This window comes from Leptidea sinapis, chromosome 15, assembly GCF_905404315.1.
Source record: "Leptidea sinapis chromosome 15, ilLepSina1.1, whole genome shotgun sequence".
NCBI lineage: Eukaryota > Metazoa > Arthropoda > Insecta > Lepidoptera > Pieridae > Leptidea > Leptidea sinapis.
In genome coordinates, this window is record NC_066279.1 from 4,045,450 (window position 1) to 4,067,518 (window position 22,069).

At 35.8% G+C, this 22,069-nt stretch overlaps 1 protein-coding gene across 1 annotated transcript; it reads right to left on the minus strand.

Moving 5' to 3' along the window:
- Positions 1-5,801: 5,801 nt before the first annotated feature.
- Positions 5,802-15,309, minus strand: LOC126968174 (uncharacterized protein DKFZp434B061-like). Its single transcript, XM_050813031.1, has 5 exons — positions 15,296-15,309; positions 13,881-13,938; positions 11,853-11,937; positions 11,227-11,339; positions 5,802-10,511 (listed from the first exon to the last, which is right to left on the minus strand). Exons 1-5 carry the CDS (start codon positions 15,307-15,309, stop codon positions 10,026-10,028), a joined length of 756 nt encoding a protein of 251 aa, XP_050668988.1. The 3' UTR covers positions 5,802-10,025.
- Positions 15,310-22,069: the final 6,760 nt, after the last annotated feature.

Sequence of the window (22,069 nt, forward strand, 5' to 3'; positions counted from 1 at the left end):
TGTGTAGTTTAACTATCTTTGTAAATTGAGCTCCACGTTCTCATTGAATACGCAAAGTCAAATACAAGGTTTACATTTATTATAGAGTGTTTTAAAATGCATTAAATTTTTTACAAATGTATTTTGTTGTACTTACCGCTAGAGATCCATGTTGAAATATACTTTACTAAATACAGCTTCATTGTGCGAAAAGTATGGGCAATAACTTATTATTATAATTTAAATAATTATGTTATATTCTAATTTAATGTTGTAATTATAATGACGGGTACTCACGATATATATTTTATGACTAGCTGACCCGGCAAACTTTGTTTTGCCATATAAAGTATAATTAACGCGATAGTTTTATAAGTAATAAAATATTGCCTATATTATAGCCTGTACATCATTTTGTTCTATTGTCAATAGTTTTTGCAGCGCACGCAAAAATAGGTTTTCGATTTTACACCTTGTGTTACAAAATAGCAATTTTATTACGGATCCCTAATTTGTAAAAAAAATTCCTTCCTCGATAAATGGACTACCTAACACTGAAAGAATCATTCAAATCGGACCAGTAGTACCAGAGATTAGCGCGTTCAAACAAACAAACACTGCAGCTTTATAATATTAGTAAAGATTTGATTTGGCGAGAAACACTTTTTTCTCGCTGCCTCCGCAGTTCCGCAGGGACCACGATTCATGCAATTGGATCGAAATATCGGCATCGAATCAATAAAATATATACCGTGAGTACCCGTCATAATAATTACAAAGTTAAAGTTCCGCGATGATAAAAGTTTAATAATATCATTAAATTCTTCATAAAAATATGTCATTTGTTTAATTGACTTTACCAATATAAAGATAAAAGATGAATATATTTTTATGGAAATATGTAAAAAAAAGATCTACAGATAATATGAAATAATTCGCATCACAAAATGACTATGGCTTTACGTAGTGCGATACATCCTCCCCATCTTGAAACTCAAAACTGGGATATCTCGTGTACCTGTTTAGTATCCTTCAAACTACAGAACACCAATACAAGTGCGGTGCAGTTTCGCGTTAAAACAGGAGGCAGTACTGTCCAAGATGAACCCAGCAGTAGAAATAATTTTTTTCATTGGTGCCTAAATAGAATATTTTTATCACTGAGGACTTACAAATGTTTCGATTGATCCACTTTTTTACTGATGATTGTTTTGGAGCATGTTTTGTTTTCATGTAAAATCATATTTAAGTGGTTAGTCTGTGTTCAACACTGACAACTTAAGCTGAACTTTAAGCTTAACCTCTAGTTTGCTTAGTTTGTTACGGATTTGAATATGGACCCCAGAAGACAATAGCAGCGGTGATTCACAAACCACAATACATTTTATATACTACAAAATATATGTGAGGACTCATTATTTAATAAAATAGTGTAGTACTAAAAAATTGGTTTGTTATTTGCAAATATTATCCCAAAGTCTAATTAAGAAACGAATTCGACTACCGAAACTATAGAGTAAATATTTATTATTTTGCCAGAAGTTTAAAATACAGCCGAAAACGGCTACTAACGGCTAACGGCTACGCAATACGCCCACTTCGGGCAATATTATAATAAAATTAATTTAAATTATGAAAATTGAGAAACGGTAATATTCAAGTACATACTGGATAGCTTAATAAACAATAATACACCGGCAAAGATATTTATCGCTTTTTTCGAAATAGATAAGATTGGTTAGCAATTATGTTTATCCCTTCGTATTTGGTCGAAGGTACAGCTCGGCATCTCGTCCAGGTTGGTCGAGACAAGAGTTTTGTGGCAAATATGGACTGGACTTTGTCGCTGACTATGTTTAATAGACAGTAGACGACGTGCTTGCTCTAATTATTGCTGAAATATTTTGTTTATTTATTTGTAATGACATTATAGAATTGATCCGAAGCAAATATCAAACATGTTCTTAGAAGATTCTAGATGTGTTGTAAGAATATATTTTACGTTTAAGGGCTTAAATAGACTCATTCAGAATAACACTGTCATGTCAAGCATATTTTCGCCATATTCATTAACATGGATGTCCTATGTGGTCGATGATTTTGTATGTAAAAAGTATATAGAACAAAATAATATAAACGTATTGAACAAGTTACAATTTCAAGCCAGTTGGGTAGGTCCTATAAAAGAACCCCAAAAATATATGCATATATTCACTGTAAAACTTGAAAAGTTATTTTGTGCAAGTCAGGATGACGTAGAAAAGTAATTTAAAAAGTATTTAAATGAATATAACATTTAATAACAATAACTGTACAAACATTAACCCTCAACTAGTTTTATCATACAAATAATTAAATTTTTTATTGGTAATTTTGAATACGTAGGTCACACTAAAAGTTTTGCGTAACATAAAAAAACCACATGTTATAACCAAAATATTATGTTTATTGCTTTTCAAAATACTCTCCTTTACATTTTAAACATTTTTTCATGCGATCGAACCATTTTTTAAAACAGGAGGACCACAGATCTGAAGGCATGTTTTCTACGTGCTGATTGAACGCTATCACTGCCTCTCCGGAATTGGTAAAAGTGAAACCTCTCATCAAATCTTTGATTTAGGGGAAAAAACAGAAATCACAGGATGCTAGGTCGGGGCTATGCGCAGGACGGGTGACGAGTTGTACTGTTTCGGAAGCTAAATTTGACTTAGTTGTGTTGACGTGTGTGAAGAAGCGTTGTCATGATGAAGGAGAACGCGGCTTTTTGGTCGCCTTTCGCGAACTTTTTTAACACCCTGGGTAAACAAATGGGAGAATACCACTCGGCATTAACACTCTTTTGATCTTCAAGTGGAATTGTGCAGATGGGACCCGTAGCTGAGAAAAAAAAATGCGATCATTTTTTTACCAACGTTCTACAAGCGATGCGATGTCTGCAGCACAAAGAAGGTATCAATATCGTGCTACTCTGTTATTATGTTTGTTCAACGTGATCTCAAAAAATAATTGAAATAACTCAACTGCGATACGGACTCGAACAGAGTACAGCATGCAACACTATCTGCTATTTTAAAATCTTTGTAAAAGCTCTTGCAGCTTGCTATAAAGCGTGCTATAAAAAAACAAAAATTTGTTAATTTGTTTTTAGTCGGGCTAAGAACAGAGCCACAGGACAGGAGCGGTCCCGTTGGTTGCCTTTACCTTAGTAGATTTTTAGCTTTGGTTACTATTAACATAGATTACCATATAAACGATACCAAGCCTTGAGAATGAGGCCGTGGTCACCAGGTTTTTCCGCATTAGGCCTTGTTACACAGAAACAACAACGGAGTACAAAAAGTAGATATGGTTTACCTCCTTTCAAGTAAGTTATCACTCACCTCATTATTTTCACCACAACCGTCTTTTGTCATTGTGCATTATAATAATATGTGATCGTTCTCCTGATTGTAATATAGAATTATTTTAATTTTTATATATAAAAATTTCGTGTCACGTTTTTGGCCGCGTTGAACTCCTGAACTACTGAACAAATTTTAATTTGCACACTGTGTGCAGTATGATCCAGCTTGAGAGATAGCTTAGTAAAATTTATAGATTATACTAGTGGACCCGACAGACGTTGTCCTGTATACACGTGTTACATTTATAACCAATCTCAAATTCACTGAAACACACAAAAAATCATCAAAATCGGTCCAGCCGTTTAGGAGGTAGTTCAATTGTGAATCAAAATCATTCTCAAATCCACCTGAAGACACACACCAATCTCAAATTCACTGCAACACACAAAAAAATCATCAAAATCGGTCCAGCCGTTTATGAGGTAGTTCAATTGTGAATCTAAACCATTCTCGAATCCACCTGAATACACACAGAAAGTTTCATTAGAATCGGTCCAGCCGTCTAGGAGGAGTTCAGTGACATACACACGCACACAAGAATTATATATATAAAGATTTTTATTCGTTGGTGGATTAAATTAAATTTGTACCAAAATAAATCTCAACCCCTATATTTGCATATTATAAGGAAATTGACTCGAGATGACTTTCTTTCAAATCTAAACAATTGTTGTAACCCTCACTTCTGGGATTAAACATGCATCTTTAATTTGTACCAAACGATTTGGTAATAAATTTGTATTAAGCATACAAATTTATTAACAGTTCTGTTCCTTGTCAACGTGCTGCTTTAGCCGATGCAAAAGATCTTCCACAATACTGTTACAGATAGGACAATCAAAATAAAAGATATATCAACGTCGTATTATTTATTTCCTTCTGTTTGCTAGCCACTCGGTACAGTTGTGAGTAGCGTAGTATCTTTACGTACACGTTTTAACGCTACCTTTACCAAAAGTTTTAAAATACTGATATTCTCAGGGCCAATCGCCCAGCAACACAAATGACACGGCGCGTCGTATTGAGAGGAAAACCATTCAACTATACATTATGAACATACACAAATCATCTAAATAAAACTCTATTTACATTATCTAATACATTTCTATATAGTATATTCATTAATTTATTGTTTTTTATTGTTACTTATTGCTCTATTAAACTAAATAAACTGTTAATAAAGGCGTCAATTGAATATTTGTTTCTGGACACATTGTATACAATGCAACAATTTGGCACTACCATCGGTAAAAATAAAAATGTAGAATAATTCATAATTGTATATCTACATAGAGTATTGATCTGCGTTATATTTCAAAATAGGAACAACTGCCGCCATTTTGTCAAGCGTCAAATTTGGCAGTTTAATATATGAAAAACTTAGATAATTTATACGTCTAGATAGAGTCTGTGTCAGAGTTAGACAACCGATAAAAAAAGGCCAGGGATATTAGTTTCGTGTGCGTGACAAGCTACGTCTTACACTCGCGATTTGTATGACACTTTGTGTTAGAGTGTGTGAATTGCCCAAAATACAGGTTAGTCATAAACTCAATGTATCTCGACGCTTTACAGCTGTCATAGTCTATCTAGACGTATATATGATCTAAGGACATTAAAATACATCTTCGGAAGATGAAATGCGTAATTATTGATGTTACAACAGGCCGGAACTTCTTATAAGCATAAAGTACAAATATGCGGACAGAAAAGACAGAAAATACATTCCTAAAGTGCCCTTCAATTGCTTTTCTTGTCTGACATAATACGATACTGGCTGATTACAATTTACATACAAGCAACATGTCAGCCGCAAAGTATTTAAAAAAAGGAATGCCAAAAGAACCTCAAATAGCACTCCGTTCAATTTGAGATAAATTAATTTGTATGATATATTGTATAAAAAAAATTAATAAATTGTTTATATTTTTCTCATAGGTCTAGCGTAGATTTTCTTTGTATTGTCGAGAGCTTTCGACTTTCGTTTCGTGCTTACAAATTTTCAAATTTATCCCATCGGTGAAATAATGTAAATACTTTTAAAACCCAGAAGTAGTAATTTGACTATAATTGTTTTTTTTTTATTAAACGTTTATGAGATTTCTCATTATTATAATGTATGTAGTATTATTACAGTGTAAGAAATAAGTATTACATTATAACTTTACATTTTCAATTCACCCTCAGATTGTGTTCAATATTTTTGTAATCGAAACCAATGGCCAATCACACAGTAGTGAATTAAAAAAAATACAAACGAAGCAATACTCCATGAGGACATATTTTAATTTAGATTGTTAGAAATAGATTTAATGGTACACTGATTAAACATGGTGACAGAAAGTAAATATTAATCATCATTAAACAATTATTAATAAATTACATTATTAATAATTCTATAAACAATTATAACAATGATGATATATGAGACATAGCTATTTAAAAAAAATATAATCTTTTAACATCTACATAGAGCGCATTTTAACTAAAGTCTAATTAAATTAAATGTTTTAAACTAACAATAAATAAAAAATACAACGCTATATTACGTAACTTATATTTAGATACCGAATAATAAATTACGGTTATTGTTCTTCAACCGCGAAGGGTTTATTTTTCATTTAAACCGATATTAAAATTCTAAACTCAAATTCTCTAACGGTCGTTTTCAATAACGTATCTCTTGTTACGGATACATTGCTGTCGCCGATTAATGACAAGATCTAATCTATCCATAGTTATGTGTAATATAGTTATAGTCCAATGCTTTATGTCGATACGTTATTGAAATGTAAGTAAGCGTAAAAGGATAGATTTGTCTACCTCTAGTAACTTAAACTAAGGATAAATAGGTTATTTAAAACGGCCGTTAGCCGTCCTTTGAATTAATATTCATTTTTTGTTATAAAAAATGTAGAGTACCAACATATAATAAATAATTTACGATTCAAAAAGTGTTTTTTTTTGCTATTGACACTTGATTGAACAGTGATTTAAACTGTACTTTAGCCACTGAGTTCGGTAAAATATTGTTAATTTTAAACAAACATGAACTGACTTGTTCAAAGAACCTACTGGTTGGCTGATTGAAGCAATCCATAGAACTTTAGAACTAAATTATATAAAACAGAATTCACAAAAAACGCCAAATACTCATTGTCATCTTATATTCCCGCTATCACTCAAAATTAATTTAACAGTACAATGTACGGCATTTCTTTATTTCATCTGTGTCATCATGATTCTAAATTCTGCTCAACATACGTAACCTGAACTGAATACTGTTTTACATTGCTGCTTATTCACCGGGAATATTTTTAACAACTGGAGTAAATGCAGCAATGCATAACTATAGCAGTCGAAGGTTATTATGGTGTCATTTGTGGCATGTTCCTTATTCCCGCTTTGTTTTTTTATAATTTGATTCGTCTATATGTATATAAAGTCATTTGATTACATAAAATAGCGTCGTATTTATATATTCTCTACATACAAACTCTAGTAATAACCGAGGTTGTCACATTAGGCTTTTCAACAACAGATAATGTCGATGCGTCATCGCTTCACGTCACAACAAATTATTATCTACACAGAAGGTTCCTCTCAAACGAAACTCGCATCCAAGCCAACTGAAGCAGTGCGCCGTACACTACACACTACCGCGGGTCGTGTATCGGCCACAAGCCGTCGAGCCACACTTCAAGCCCATATTTACACTAACTTATGCATCTACCCTCGGAATTTAAATTTTAGATATATGTCGAGAAATCAGCGATGATCCCCACATCCGTAGGCTCCAACTTCAATCTTAGACACGCGTAGAATAAAACACAACACGTGGCTAAACAAAATTAATATTCTCTAATTAATTATTAAACAGGAGATATAGTTAGGGCTCAAGCCTTACGTAAGCCTTTGAAAGTTGAATAATTAAAGACACCGAATCGATGGATATTCCGTCAAATATGTAGCGTACTTATTCGATACGAACAGATCACCGAGTCAAAGCGACTCAATATTTATGCGCACTCCACATTCACGCGAGATCCTCGACAAGGCCTCGGCAAGAATCTCAGCGAAATTCTCGGCCTTCTTTGGGTCTACTCGCCTGCTGCGACTAGATTTGTTTTTAATTCTAAATGAATAATTTCATCAAGGTGTCACGTTTCCACATCGTGGATTTCTGTTTTCTTTTTATAATCTTTTAAACTTATATTCCACAAAATATGTGGTTCTGCTTGAAAGTATTCTAGGAATGCCAATTCTAGTTTGGTCGTTCAAATCCGGCTCAGTAAATACCATGCAAAACTGTATAATCGACGAATCTCACGCTTCCAACAATGAGAAACATGCGCGTATGGAGTCAATAGAAATTCTCGTTGGTGCTTTCATTCTCAGCTCTTTTGTCTCACGCCAAAAATCCGACAAAAAGGCGAGAATAGATCCTCCTGCTGTAGATATCTGATGAAAACAGGCCAGGTTTATTTCTTTAGTGTGTAGACAAGCTACGTCTTACACTCGCGATTTGTATATCACTTTGTGTTAGTGTGCGTGCATTGCATCAAAATAGAGACTTACTGACAACCTCATCCTTTTTCGACGATTTCACAGCTGTCACAGTATATCTAGAAGTATAAAATATCGTCTATGATCGAAAGTTTTGATTAAAATTTCTTAATCATTAATTATTAAGTTTCCTATTTCTAGTCGTACTGTTCGATTATTGTATTTTGTATTTGTATTGAATTGTAGTAACGTTTTCTTTGTGAGTTCTATTCACGTATTTATATAAAAAATGGATTATTAATTCGAAATGAGAATGATCAAGGGGATTATAAGAGGATCAAATAATTTCATGCGATAAATAATTTTTTATGCGAAAAATTCCGAAAGTAGATCATATCCTCTGCATGTGAAGTAAATTGTGATTATTCTCCTTATAGTTATGAATACTTTCCCTTAACAGTAATAACATGTTTAAAAACATTGGAACAGTTGTATTGTAGAATAAGCTAAATGTAATTAGTTACGATTTTCTATTTACTCATATACCGTATTATAGCAAAATGTACGACGTGGCTTTACCCACCTACGTTGAAGTCAACTTCAAATTACATATTATATAAGATCTTACAAACCTTACAAAATGATATTGTCTTCAGGTTTAACGAACTTCGTCGCAACTATCCATACATGAATTCCACGGTCAAAACACAAACTCTACACTGATTGACATCAAAAGTATTAAACAACAACAAGAACACCAATTTCAACAAATAGTGCATAAGCAAGTATAGGAATTCATGAACAGACCTACTTATATAAAAGGCGAGGTTCCAAAGCAACTCCTAGTATTATCACAAATGAGAAAAAGGGGTAAAATGGTAAAGTATCAAAATTCTTGTGTCCCATTTCAGTCGTCATTTTGTGCAACTCTATATTATAAAAAACAGTAACAAAACTTCGTCTTGAAGTGTTGCTCAAAAGCAATACGTAACCAAACAGCTTCCGAAAGTCATATTATTATTATGTGTAATAATATAATATTGCGTAACTATTTCAAAATGGACCAATCATGGCAGTGAGATCTGTATCAGTGCTGTCATTGGTCGATTCATATCACTCTCATATGTTTAGCACATGCTAGATATTGACATATTGAGATATTATTTGCGAATCCTAAATAACATAGTATACTTTATAATTATTTAATACCTGAATGCATCTGCATCAAAAGTTTAACAATACATTTTAAAGCTGAAAAACGGTTAAAAATTCTACAATAACTTGAATTCGGAGAACACTGTCAGACATTGTCACTTTAATTATTATCTGTTATAATATTAATGGCATCTAAATGTGTGAATGAAACATGGACGATATTTCCAATTCGCAAATACGATCTCTGATCTTGAGATTGCGACCGAACAATACAAAGAACAATTAATATAGTGTATTCAAGTCCTTCATGAAATTAGCGACTCGTAATAATGCTTTACTAATTTCTATTTAATTTATGTAACGTTATATTATTTTATTATATAATAGTTCAATTTTAAATAACAATAAAGGAATATTTGGATAATATAATTTTTAAGAGTCGGGTCTTTTGACGTTCTGTGCCGAAGGCGCTCCTTCTACGACGTAGCACCGTAGATAGAGTCGTCTACGCTACGAGCTATTTGATATGGTCTCAGTCTCAAGACTAGTCCGACATCTATGATACACTCCCTAGTCGACCTACTGACTCGTGTTTACCATTGACACTTTTACTTCTAGTTTTCTATAGATATAGAGTACTTGGTTGTGTTCACGAAAAGTGTCCAAAGTGTACGCGAGTCTCTGATATGTGGGATGATGTGTGTAGCGCTTCGGAACGTCCGCCAAAGCACCGCCCGCACGGCACAAGACCAGAGCGTACCTACATTATATACGTATATATACAATATACAATAGAATACGTTAAACTAACAGCGACTACGGGGCGGCGGCTCGTGCGCGAACATTCTCACAACAATATACATCGACTCGCTCTATATATAACAAACTCACGAACGCGAAGCGATCGTTTAACATAATATACATTCGAATTGCTTCGATTAAAAAAATTGACTAGAAAAATCTCAATTCACTAGAGCACTATGCGTGCGTGGACGAGAATATGTCAGCGGCGCGCCACGCTTCGGCTTCTTCTTCTGCGTCATACTGCTGCAGGAAGGGATTGGTAGAGCTGTAGCGAGGACTGGTTCCATTCGAGTTCAATGTTACAGCCAATCCTGCCGATGTCCCCGGGATAGCGCTGCGCGGGGACTCACGCGTGTCTCGCGGCGATTCTCTCGGGGTAAGATCTCTGCCGTTCAATTTGATCCCAGTCGGCGTTGCGCGAGGTGAATTCCTCGGGGAGTGTTTCGGGGAAGGCCTAGGGCTGGCGCGATCCGGCTGTCTCAGTATGGAAGAGACGGAGCCGGTGTGTTTGATAGTGTCCGCGGGGCTGTGGCTGCCCGAGCTACTGGTGGGTGAGCCTGGAGATGACAGAGTCACCTGGCGGGGGCGCGGGGGTGCGGGGAGGGGGCCGCGCTGAGGCGACTGCGGACGATATTGGCCGCCCCTGACTGATGAGAGAACCTGCCCAATTAACACACTACATTAAAAATAAGAAGAAGTTTCATAGCATTTAAATGTATAAAAAATAAAAAATGCAAACTTAAAGCACAAATTTAAATACTTTGCTAATTTATATATTGTACTATTCCTTTTCTACATATAGATGTTTTTATAAACGCTGACTCTTTAAATTAAACTTGAGTAAAGTAAACAAACAGACCATTTAAAATCTTACTTCAGTATGATTAAATTAAAAGGTATATTTATTATTATTTATTTATTTATCACGACTTCGCTCAACATCTTTAAAAAAAAGACTGCTTTATCATATACAAACTGATGAATAAAAACATCTTATTAATATAATAACAATAAATCATATCTTGTAAATTGAACCACAACCTTAAAACCGGAAAGCAACAATGAGCAAATTCGCCTCCCATTCACTGAATTTATGTTCTCATGTAAGTGACGACTGTCTTAATGAGAAATAAAGTTCTTAAACCCAAATCTCTTAATAATCTCTCGAAATATTTTCAAATATTTATATATTTTAAATGTGTGATCTGGAAACGCCACTCAAGAGCATTCCTTAGTTTGGTTGGTGATAGAAAGTTTCTTGGGAGCCACACTGCCAAGAAGCACCACATGTAAAACAAGCTATTTCAGAAGTAATGACATTCCCAACCCCCATGGGAGATAATATATAGTTATGATAGTCGACTATGATACGTACACGTGCGGGCGGCGAGCGGTCGACAGCGGGCCGAGCCAAGAGAGCTGGAGGCGGAGATGCTGCTGATGCTGCCGCTACTGGCCGATATGGACTGGCTGAGGGCGGAGCTCGGCCTGCAAGCATTCAACAGTCAATTACCAGTGGGAGGCTCCTTTGCACAGGATGCCGGCTAGATTATGGGTACTACAACGGGTACGTCTACCTTGGACATACAATCCATTTAGCCAGGTCCAATTTCGTGAAAGAGACGGGTAATCTCTTTGACCGGATTGGCAGCGTTCGGGGAGCTCCGTAAAATCTTCTCGTCCCAAATACCGTAGTGTCTGAAGACGAAGGTTTTCAACCAGTGTGTGTTGCCAGTGATGACTTACGGAACGCAGACGTGGTCGCTAACTATGGGCCTTATGAGGAAGCTAGATTATGATTAAGGCGCCGTAGCTAGTGAAACTTCTGGGCAACTGAGACTCAACATCGTCTCAAGGTGACAAACGCAATTACGCCGCTCAGAATTTTTGGGTTTTTCAAGAATCTTGAGCGGCACTGCATTGTAATGGACAGGGCGAATCAATTACCATCAGCTATACCATCTGCTCGTCTCGTCCCTTATTGTCGTAAAAAAACTGTACCTTGGGGGAGTGTGGCTGAGGCCGCTTGCGACGCACTGGCTCTGTTTCCACGCGGCCCTAGTGCTGGCTCGCCGCGACGAACTGTCTACAAACATACATGCGTTAAGGTACTGCTTATATTATTTTCATTCAACACCAAGTCTCTTACATATTGTCCTTTGATTTCGTCTACGTGAATTTTGGAATTCTTATAAAGATCCCGGAAAATCTTGAGAATTTTGTTTTACGAATCCAAAATAATTGTTAAATATAGTAGTAATTAAGTAAAGAGTACATCAAAGCTTTACCAGATAGCATTCGATTCACCTTACTGAGAATGTGCGGCCGGAATATACCCTAGCCTTCTACTCTTAAAGGCCCAGACTTATTGAAGTCAGTCGTTTTCCATTCGATGCCAAAAAAAGATAGCCCATATCTGGATTACGACGGTAACATTGCCATAATCTTCCTGTTCTTTTAAGTCATGGAGAGTATTAAAACGGTATACCTAAGCTAGCTCTTGATATACCTCATCAAATTCATCAGTCCCGATCACCAGTTTATCAACGACCAACAATATGGATTTCACCATGCTCAATCGGCTGGGGATTTTCTGGTAAAGGTCACTGGACTGGACTCACAAATAGATAATATAATTTTTTTCTTGTGTATTGAAGAGGGTACTTCTGTCGAAGCTACCACCATAATGTGTGCTCCAGAATTTTCTTTTGCACGTGGATATTATACTCATAAGGCGCAGCATACAACCTTTGTCGACCGTATTGCTCTGACTATATTATGCTCTCCCACACTCTTTCTGCTGGATATCAATGAATTGTGCCAACCAATTATTTAATGCTCCATGAACATCTTGATCGAATGGCGTTGCGTATAGACGCCAAGATACAGAAGCGTTGCATTGGTCTCGAAGACAAAATCTGCAATTCTTTTCATTTTTGATTCCTACCACATTCCGTACGGTGGTGCTTGTTTAAGCGATCAAACAAGCACCTCAACTCAGCCTTGTCAGCATTCTGATAACTATACAGGGATTTCTGTTAAATAATAGGGCTTCATTTGCCTTTTTGCTATATCACTCGATAAGGCATTTAGCCTTATCAGCGCATTGGAATGGTCTAGCAGGAAGAAAACTTCAGGTGTCAATCAAGCGCTGCCCGCACTTATAATACTTGTTAGTAACAGTGTAGCCCAACAGACAAAGATAAATTCTATAAACTATTTTATACTTTACTAGCTGACCCAGCAAACGTTGTATTGCCGATATTAAAATAAGGTACAAAAGTAACTGTTGATCGTAGATGGGTGAAAATTTTAAGTTGTATGTATTTTTTAATGCTGACTCATAATCAAACCACCCTTAACATTTAGGGGTATGAAAAATAGATGTTGGCCGATTCTCAGACCTACTCAATATGCTCACAAAATTTCATGAGAATCGGTCAAGCCGTTTCGGAGGAGTACGGGAACGAACATTGTGACACGAGAATTTTATATATAAGATTGTATGTAGAAGCAAGTATTCTTTTGAAAAATAACTCAATGTAGAGTTTTTACTTTCTTACGATTTACGCTACTTAAGGTAACCGTAAAAAGTCACCGGATCTCAATAATTAATAAGGTTGATCTAAAGACTTATTGTATGAAATTAAAATTTGAAATAAGTCTTTCTTTTTTTATCGATGCAATTAGTTATTATTTAAGATCACTTGTATTATAAAGAAAAAATATTTTATATATATATATATATATATATATATATATATATATATTATGAAGAGAAATTCTTTCATTTAATGAATTTAACACTATCTCGAAATAAATAAACCTATTTAAAAAATCGTTACTCGAGGTATCAAAATTCGTGTCAAGTCATTATTGATCGTCCAATGCGAAAACTATTATACACAAATGAATATATTCCATGCTAATTGTTTCTTATAATTTTTTCGATTAAATTCAACTCGAATAAGGTTCGAGCAAACTACTAGTTGTATAAAGAAGAAATTAAAATTAAGATAATGACATTACCTGAACGCTTAGGCGGAGGCCAAATCTGCAAGAGACACTGCAATACGTGTATCGGTTTCTGGTAATCCAAGTCAGAAGGTGGCTGGGACTGTAGCATCAGTGGTGGTGCCAGTGCTACCGCGAGGTGTTGAGGGGACATTTTGTTCCTATCCTGTGCGGCTACCACGAGCGCTAGATGATCCAGAAGGAACACTAAAGTAGCCCGTGCGGCTCTCGGTAGACATTCAACAATTGAGGCCATCAAACGGGCATTGCCTTCCTTGTCATCTGGTAAACAAACTCCTGGAATAAAAAACATTATTAAAATTGGAGTTGAGCAGATTATAAACTGTAAAGTAGATCTTTTAGATGGAGAGAGTTCACAATCAGAGAGTTGAACGTTTAACGTTGAGATTTACGTTCGATGCGTCAATCGGACGGTTGGTTCAGGTGGCGCTCGGACGAAACCCAAGAGGCGTGGGATCGAGTTCCACATTTTTTGGTAACAAATTAAATTGTATAGAAAATATTATTTTAAATGTGATATTAACAACAAATTCTCAATTCAAAATTCTAACAATTTCTCTGCTATTCTTTTCAAATTAAACTTTTGTTTATCAGAAATATCATCTTAAATTGGAAGGAGTTAATTTAAAGAACATAATAACTAATAAAGAAATAATAAGTACAAAATTTACCTACTTTCTGGTCAATTTTATTTTTACTATCGATTCATGGATATATTATACTGAAAATGCACGACGGCAAAGACAAAAAAGTACTGGACTAAAATCTCACACAAGTTATATGTATAAACTATTTTTGTCTCAACGTAGTTACAATTTACAGAGTACAGAAGAATCACATATAGGTATACCTAGTACAATCTTGGCTTAATATCTCACATGATTTTAAAATTTCAAAAGTCACCAACCTAGAGCATCTAAAGTCATCTGGAACAAACATCTACTAAACAGTGGCTGCGGCAGCTCTCTCAAGTAATCCTTCAGCACTCCAGTGATTACATTGATGTCTGGCACTGAGTCAGGAGTCAGCTCCACACCGCGCGCGTTTCTCTCGAATGCCTCACGAAGTATCCGCTTCTTAGCCGCCGAGCCGCAAAGACGATATAGGCCTGGTAAAACCAACAAAATTATAAATATATCCATTGCCAAAACGATTGATTATACGAAACAAGGAGTTCAACGGGCGGAAGGTTACGCCATGCCCGTAATACATTTGCTCAGGATTCCAGCAAACGTAATTAACGTGTCCGTGAAGCAATAATGTATACGCATTACTATGTTTCGGTCTGGAGGGCGCCGTAGCTAGTGAAATTACTGGGCAAATGAGACTTAACATCTTATGTCTCCTAGATGACGAGTGCAGTTGTAGTGTCGCTCAGATTTTGGGTTTTCAAGAATCCTGAGCGGCACCTTGTAATGGGCATGTTCGTTATGTGTCTTCTAACAAATGTATCACAGAGAGTGTTACGAAGGCTTGCTTGGCCTCATTTTTGCTGCCGATATCAGTTTCATAAACTTGGATGTCATTCTCACCATCTGGATGTCTGGCGTTCTATTGCATTTGGTACGGTTATAAAGGTAGGTACTTTCTTCCACGTACAACCAAACAGTGGAATGAGTTTTCTTCGTCCTAAAAGGACGGCAAGGTTCCTGTGATTCCTCTGGTGTTGCAAGAGAATGTAGGCGGCGGTGATTCATCATAATCATCATCATCATCAGGCGGAAGACGTCCACTGCTGGACAAAGGCCTCCCCCAAAGATTTCCACGACGGTCAGTTCTGCGCTGCCCTCATCCATCGTATTCTGGCGATCATAACCAGATCGTCGATCCATCTTGTGGGGGGCCTACCAACACTGCGCTTCCGGTACGTGGTCACAAATCGAGGACTTTACTGCCCCAAGGGTCATCTGTACGTCAAACTATGTGCACTGCCCACTGCCACTTCAGTTTCGCAATCATTTCGGCTATGTCGGTGAGTTTGAAGCTTGAAAAAAAATCTTTCCTTGACTTTAGGCGATGATTATTTAACATCATTTTGACCCGTATGCCCGTTTGTGCTCCTCACCCATAAAAATAGGAATATTATAAAGTAAACTTCACCAAAGTTGTTAGAGTGAATATCGAGATGTCAATAATAGCAGTATAGTATAACATCCTAAATACACAACTTATTATAAACGTTACCAATTATATCCAAGCCACGTCTCTCAATCTCTTCCACACATCGGCGTATGATGAGAGGAACTGGAGGTGCGTGCGTCGGTCTGACCTCCCGGGAGACTACTTGCTCAAGCTCAGCGCCGAATAGGGGTGGCGGAGATAGCCGAGGTGGCGCCGGACGTCTCCGGAACAGATCGTGCGGTTCCGTATGACGAATGCGAACGTAAAGTGTTCCCCGAGGCTCCATCTATCAAGAAAATCAATTAACATTAGAACTATTCATCAACTAAAATCAAAGTTAATTACTTTTCATTTCTCATACTCCAAGGAAAGTGTCTGTTTAATTCTAATAACGTAAAATAAACTGAATTAATAGACTGCCTTTTAACTATTTTTTTTAAATAATTATAATTTCAATTGAAATGGGAAACAATCCTATCCTGGGCCTATTGAACAATAATAGCGTAAAATAAACGGAATTGATAGGCCTTTTAACTAATTTTTTTTAAATTCCATTTCCGTTTCTTTTAGAGACTTACAATACAAACAATTATTTCATAATATAAAATGGTGACAGAATACCAAATTCAATTTTTTTTTATTGAAAATAGGATTCACAATTACTTATTGAACGTCAAAAGACACCACTCTTATGCCTGTCTAAGGCAAAATGAGTTTGCGTGTTCGAGTACCGCACTATTCATAAAATTTTGTTTTTAGCTTTATTTGTGTAATTTATACCAGAAGTGAGGGTTGTGACTTTAAAAAACAACAATTTATTTAGATTTTTTTGAGTTTCGTAATACATTTATTTTGAAGATTTTTTGGGATCTAGTTGTAAAAGCATACAAATCGCCCCCCATATTATATTAGGCATAATAAGATAATGCTTGTTCCTGGTGTTAACATTATGGTTATGACTGTTTCTAGAAAAATCACTCATATGCCTATGTACATATATAACATTATCAAGAATATATTGAGAGGCATAATAATTATTTTGTACAAATATGCAGACTGAAATATGTAATGTAAATCAATTGATAACTACAAACGTTGTACAGCAGGCACAAAACATGTTATAAAACTTTGTAAATTAACCTCTAAACATTGTTGCTTACCCTAATTGCGAGCTGATGATCAGGTGAGCGCGCTAGCAAGTGCGGCAATGTAACAGCACCTCTGTAGCACAGCTTGTGTCTGTGTTGTGGATCCCAGGAGTACACAAGCACATCCAACTGTCTGTTTTCGACCAGCTCCAGCTCGAATGACTCATCCCAGTCGAATTGTAGCTCTCCAGTACGAACCTGGGAGAAACATAATCCTGTTATTATAAATAAAATTGAGATGTTTACACATAAATTCTTACGTATACCAAAAAAGCGATCTATGAATTTTAGTCCCTCCATCGATTGTTTTGTCTCGGCTAAACACCGAAATAGTTTAACCAATTTTGACAGAACTTTCATTGGTAGGTACATAGCTAATGTACAACTGCCTTTATTTAAATATATGACATAAAAATATACGACAATATAAATATATGACATATCGTAAATCCTATTACTCCACAGCTGAATATCTAAATGATCGGACAGCCTGGGACGAGATTGTGATTATTTTATAGCGATAGAAATGACTGTACAATATTGTATATTTTTGTTGAAAAGAGCGCAAAAAACGAATGCTGGGAGAGTTTCTTGCGCCGCTTCTTCTCTCTCGGAGCGCCATTAGTTTCCGAAGCGGTAGTAGTATCTAGTAGTTATTAGAAATGACATCAAAAGAATTCTAAATGAATACATTTTGAGAACATAAATGCCTTTTATGCCTTTATGAAATCATTACACTTGCCAAATGCACGTATTAATTAAACCTTACCACAGTCCTCGCTTTATGAACACGGTCGCATTCTAGAACGCAGTAGAGATCCCTGGGAGCCACTGGTGGTTGAGGAGGTGCTAAGGGTCCTGAAGGTGGTGAGCCAGGGGATGATCCTGAAGGTGAGGGTCTCAGCCCCCTGCCAGCAAGCAAGTGCACCCATAGCATCCCTGACACACCGCCAGCTATCCGAGATAAGCCTGTCATAGAGGATGAGAGACCCCCAGCGCCTGGCTTATCTATCTTGTATTTGAGGAAGTCTGAAATATAACAGTTTCTCAACATTATGGTTTTAAGAAAATAAAATAATTCTGTAGGCATGGTACTATTTTTCAGTTTTATCTCTTTACCAGAGGTTCTTTCCTAAAATAACAAGTTTTTATGGTCGTAATGACAAAAAATTTTAATTTTAAAAAAATTGTAGAAGCCAAGATTTACACCTCCTTAAAATTTCATAAGGGATGAGACATGTAATAAGCAACAGCAATTTGTTTCTTGAAATTTCTCAATTCCATCGCAGACCGGCTTAGAATGAATGATTAAAAATTATTTAGACTTACGGAAGTATTTCAAGTCAATTTCAACAAAAGACTAGCTAGCGATGATATATGATATATTTTAAAAACCATTTCAAGCAAAAACATATATAATATTAAGATAATGCCCTTTATTTAATTTGAGACATGAGCTATGAAAGTGCATTTCGGCGGTTGCAGTCAGTTATAGCTTATTTGGGACATATTGGGGTCTGTCTTATAAAATAACAAAAGAATATTGATCAAGTCTATTGTTTTCACTATCCTCATAAGAGACACCTGATCACCGATTACGTATTGAGATACCTTCTGGAATACGGACCTAAAATCAGAAGTAAGTACCTTTATACTTACCGTTTGGATTAATGTCTAGATGTCGTTGATGTCGCGATCCGGGCGTAGGAACGGGACTCGGGTTGGGACACGAAAACTTTGAGCCCAACTCCAACAATTGTCGCACACGACGGGCCGAGGGTGATCCACCAGCTGTAGGCCCTAAATAAAGGTAAATTTCAGTAAGAACTAATGATCTTGTGCATATCCTCCCATCCATTATATCTTCTATATCCATAATCCGTGCCATTTATCATTAATATAAAAAAGAGCTCTTTTGGCATAAAAACTTCTCTTTTTCGCCTTTCGCCGAATGGAGGTAGCAATTTGAAAATAATGTCAAATACTTTAAGTCTGTTTTTTGGCCAAGAAGAAAACAATATAAGCCGTAAAATGCCACCTAAGCCTTATAACGTTATATTGAACTAATATCAAGAAACTTTGTGAGCAACAAGTTGTCATTTTATGGAATCAAATTTGATAAAATGATATGTATTTGATTATTTTATGTCATTAATCTTCACATAATATTATTACTTAAATAAATCATAGGTAAACCAAAGCAGCAGTAGGTCTGCTGATAGAAATAATTCGACACACTACCTACTTTTTCAATTATACCCACCTAATTGTTGAGATGACAAGGAACGTGCTGGCAAATGTCTAGGTCTTTCAATTCGTCTGTTTGCCAGACCTAGGGTAGACCCAAACCGACTGCCAGTTTCCATCTAAAATAACAGAATAATTATGTGCAACAAAAATTTAGTTCAAAAAGCACGAAAATGTCGTTTACGGTATTTAAGAAGTGATTAAGCCTATGAAGCGCTATTTATGTTTCTCCACTGAAAATTGATTATAATATTATGATCACAGTTGATTTTAAATCACGTGTAAGCGTCAACCACAGAACAGGCAAGTCAACCTAAAAAGGTTTTTTTTTAAAGACAAACGAGTTTACATGTCAGATGATGGTAAGTGATTAACGCTGCTCATACTTTATAGTACCAAAGGAATAAAGCGAGCATCACCGCATTTGAAAAGTCGTATCAACTTATAATTACGGCAGCGTTAGGAATCTCATTTCCTATTGTGGTTATTAGTGACACAGAGTTCCTTTAAAACTGTACTGTGGTAAAATCCCGCACATCCAGAAAGTGAAGATGATGCATGAGCATGTAACTTGTAGGTGTACATGATAGGGTGGAATTTGACGGCAGGAATCCCTCCATTTATGAATCTTTAATATATAGGTAAGTAACTCTACTACTTTCTGACAACTTACATAGCTTACCTAATACAAAATTCCATAACCTTTGTGAATTAAATATGATTTGCCAAAAACTATTTAAGAACTATTGAGCTCTTTACAAGTAACATAAGAGGAAACATTTTCTGGCTTTGTGATATCAAATATTTTAGGGTACCATTTTGGTAGCACATGAAGCATCTCATCTTTAAGTCTCATAGCAACGGTCGCTGTGCTATTTGGGCAGAATCGTACGGTGATAACTGCGCCATCGTTTTGTGATCCGATATTCTCATTGCCATACCATGCATAAAATGCTGTTTTAATTTTTCCATTCTGTCACATTTTCCTATAAATGTAGCAACGACCACCATTACAGATTTAACCTTAGTTGATGAGAATTTCGTCAATAATGATCCAACAGGCACCTTTATAACAGTGGCGTTTATGATAAATTCAAAATAAACTTACATTCTTTAGCGCGTCGTGTATATTCTCAGCAGAATAATGTGTTGGCAGCCTGGGTCGGAGGCTCTCGTACAGTGCACTGGTGGAAGGGGCCCGAGATAACCAGGCACGGTATTCATCGGATGTGAACACAGATGGTGAGGACGTTAGACGACCTGAGCGAAAGCATAGAAAAAATACAATCAATCACGCCTATCTCCCACAGGGATGAATAGAGAAGATGGATATCAATTTGCCATGTTCTCCTTCCAGATAGTTCTCGTGTAACGACTGTTAAACGACAACCCGTCCCCGATACCGGGATGCATGATAAACATACTACTAACTTTAATAATAATATGAGAACTGAAATATATGTAAATACTAAACTTATGATTGATTATTGGTGCAGGGCTAAGACTGGTGCTGGAATATGTTTACTGGAGAAAATTAATAATGCCTGGGGGAAGTCACATGAGGCTAATGGTGTTTTAGTGATTTATGCAAGACCTTTGATGGCGTGCAGCATCACAAGTTACTCAGAAAACTACACCTCTACAAAATTCGTGGTATTGCTTTGAATTTTATTACATTCTTACACTGTTATAGAATTCAAAGTGTTGATAATATCAATGGTAAGTAATCATCTGGTTCACGTAGCAATTAGGATGCCACGGGGATCAATGTTAGGGTCATTCCTGTTTCTTATCTATATTAAAGATCTACCTTACCCTGTCGCAACTATTCATGAAATATTACTGTGTAGAAGTACTTCTTTGATCTTTAAAGTTTTACTTAGACAACTATTTGCTAACGATGAAATCTATGCCATGCTGATTTTGCTTAACCCTTCCACTGGTTTAAAAAAAACTGAATATTTAAAGTTACCTAATGTGAAAGAAGCAAAAACATTTCTAAAAGAAAACATTTTAAAAATAAAAGATGAGAATCTAGAAGTCACCAGAGATACTGTATTTCTGGGTATAAAATCTTATATATAAAATTCTCGTGTCACAATGTTCGTTCCCGTACTCCTCCGAAACGGCTTGACCGATTCTCATGAAATTTTGTGAGCATATTGAGTAGGTCTGAGAATCGGCCAACATCTATTTTTCATACCCCTAAATGTTAACGGTGGTCCACACGAATATTTTTTCTTTTAAATTTTTTGACATTTTTTTTTTAAATTTGTTTGATTATGAGTCAGCATTAAAAAATACATACAACCTCAGATTTTCACCCATCTACGATCAACAGTTACTTTTGTATCGCGACTTTAATATCGGCAATACAACGTTTGCTGGGTCAGCTAGTTAGTTTATAAAATTAATGGGGACTTTGATTCAATTATTAATTTACCATACGAAGTTTGCCAGGTCAGGTAAAAACTAAAAACTAAATACTTATATGTTTATAAATGCTATAAGGTTATTTGAGTTTTTATACGTCAGTACTAGACTAATAGGAATAAATTTAATAATTACTACAATTTCTCAATTATTAAGAAATTCAAACAATTTTACTATTTTTTTTTTAAATATAAGTTTTCACTTGTGCATATAGCAGTAATTTAATAAAAAGTG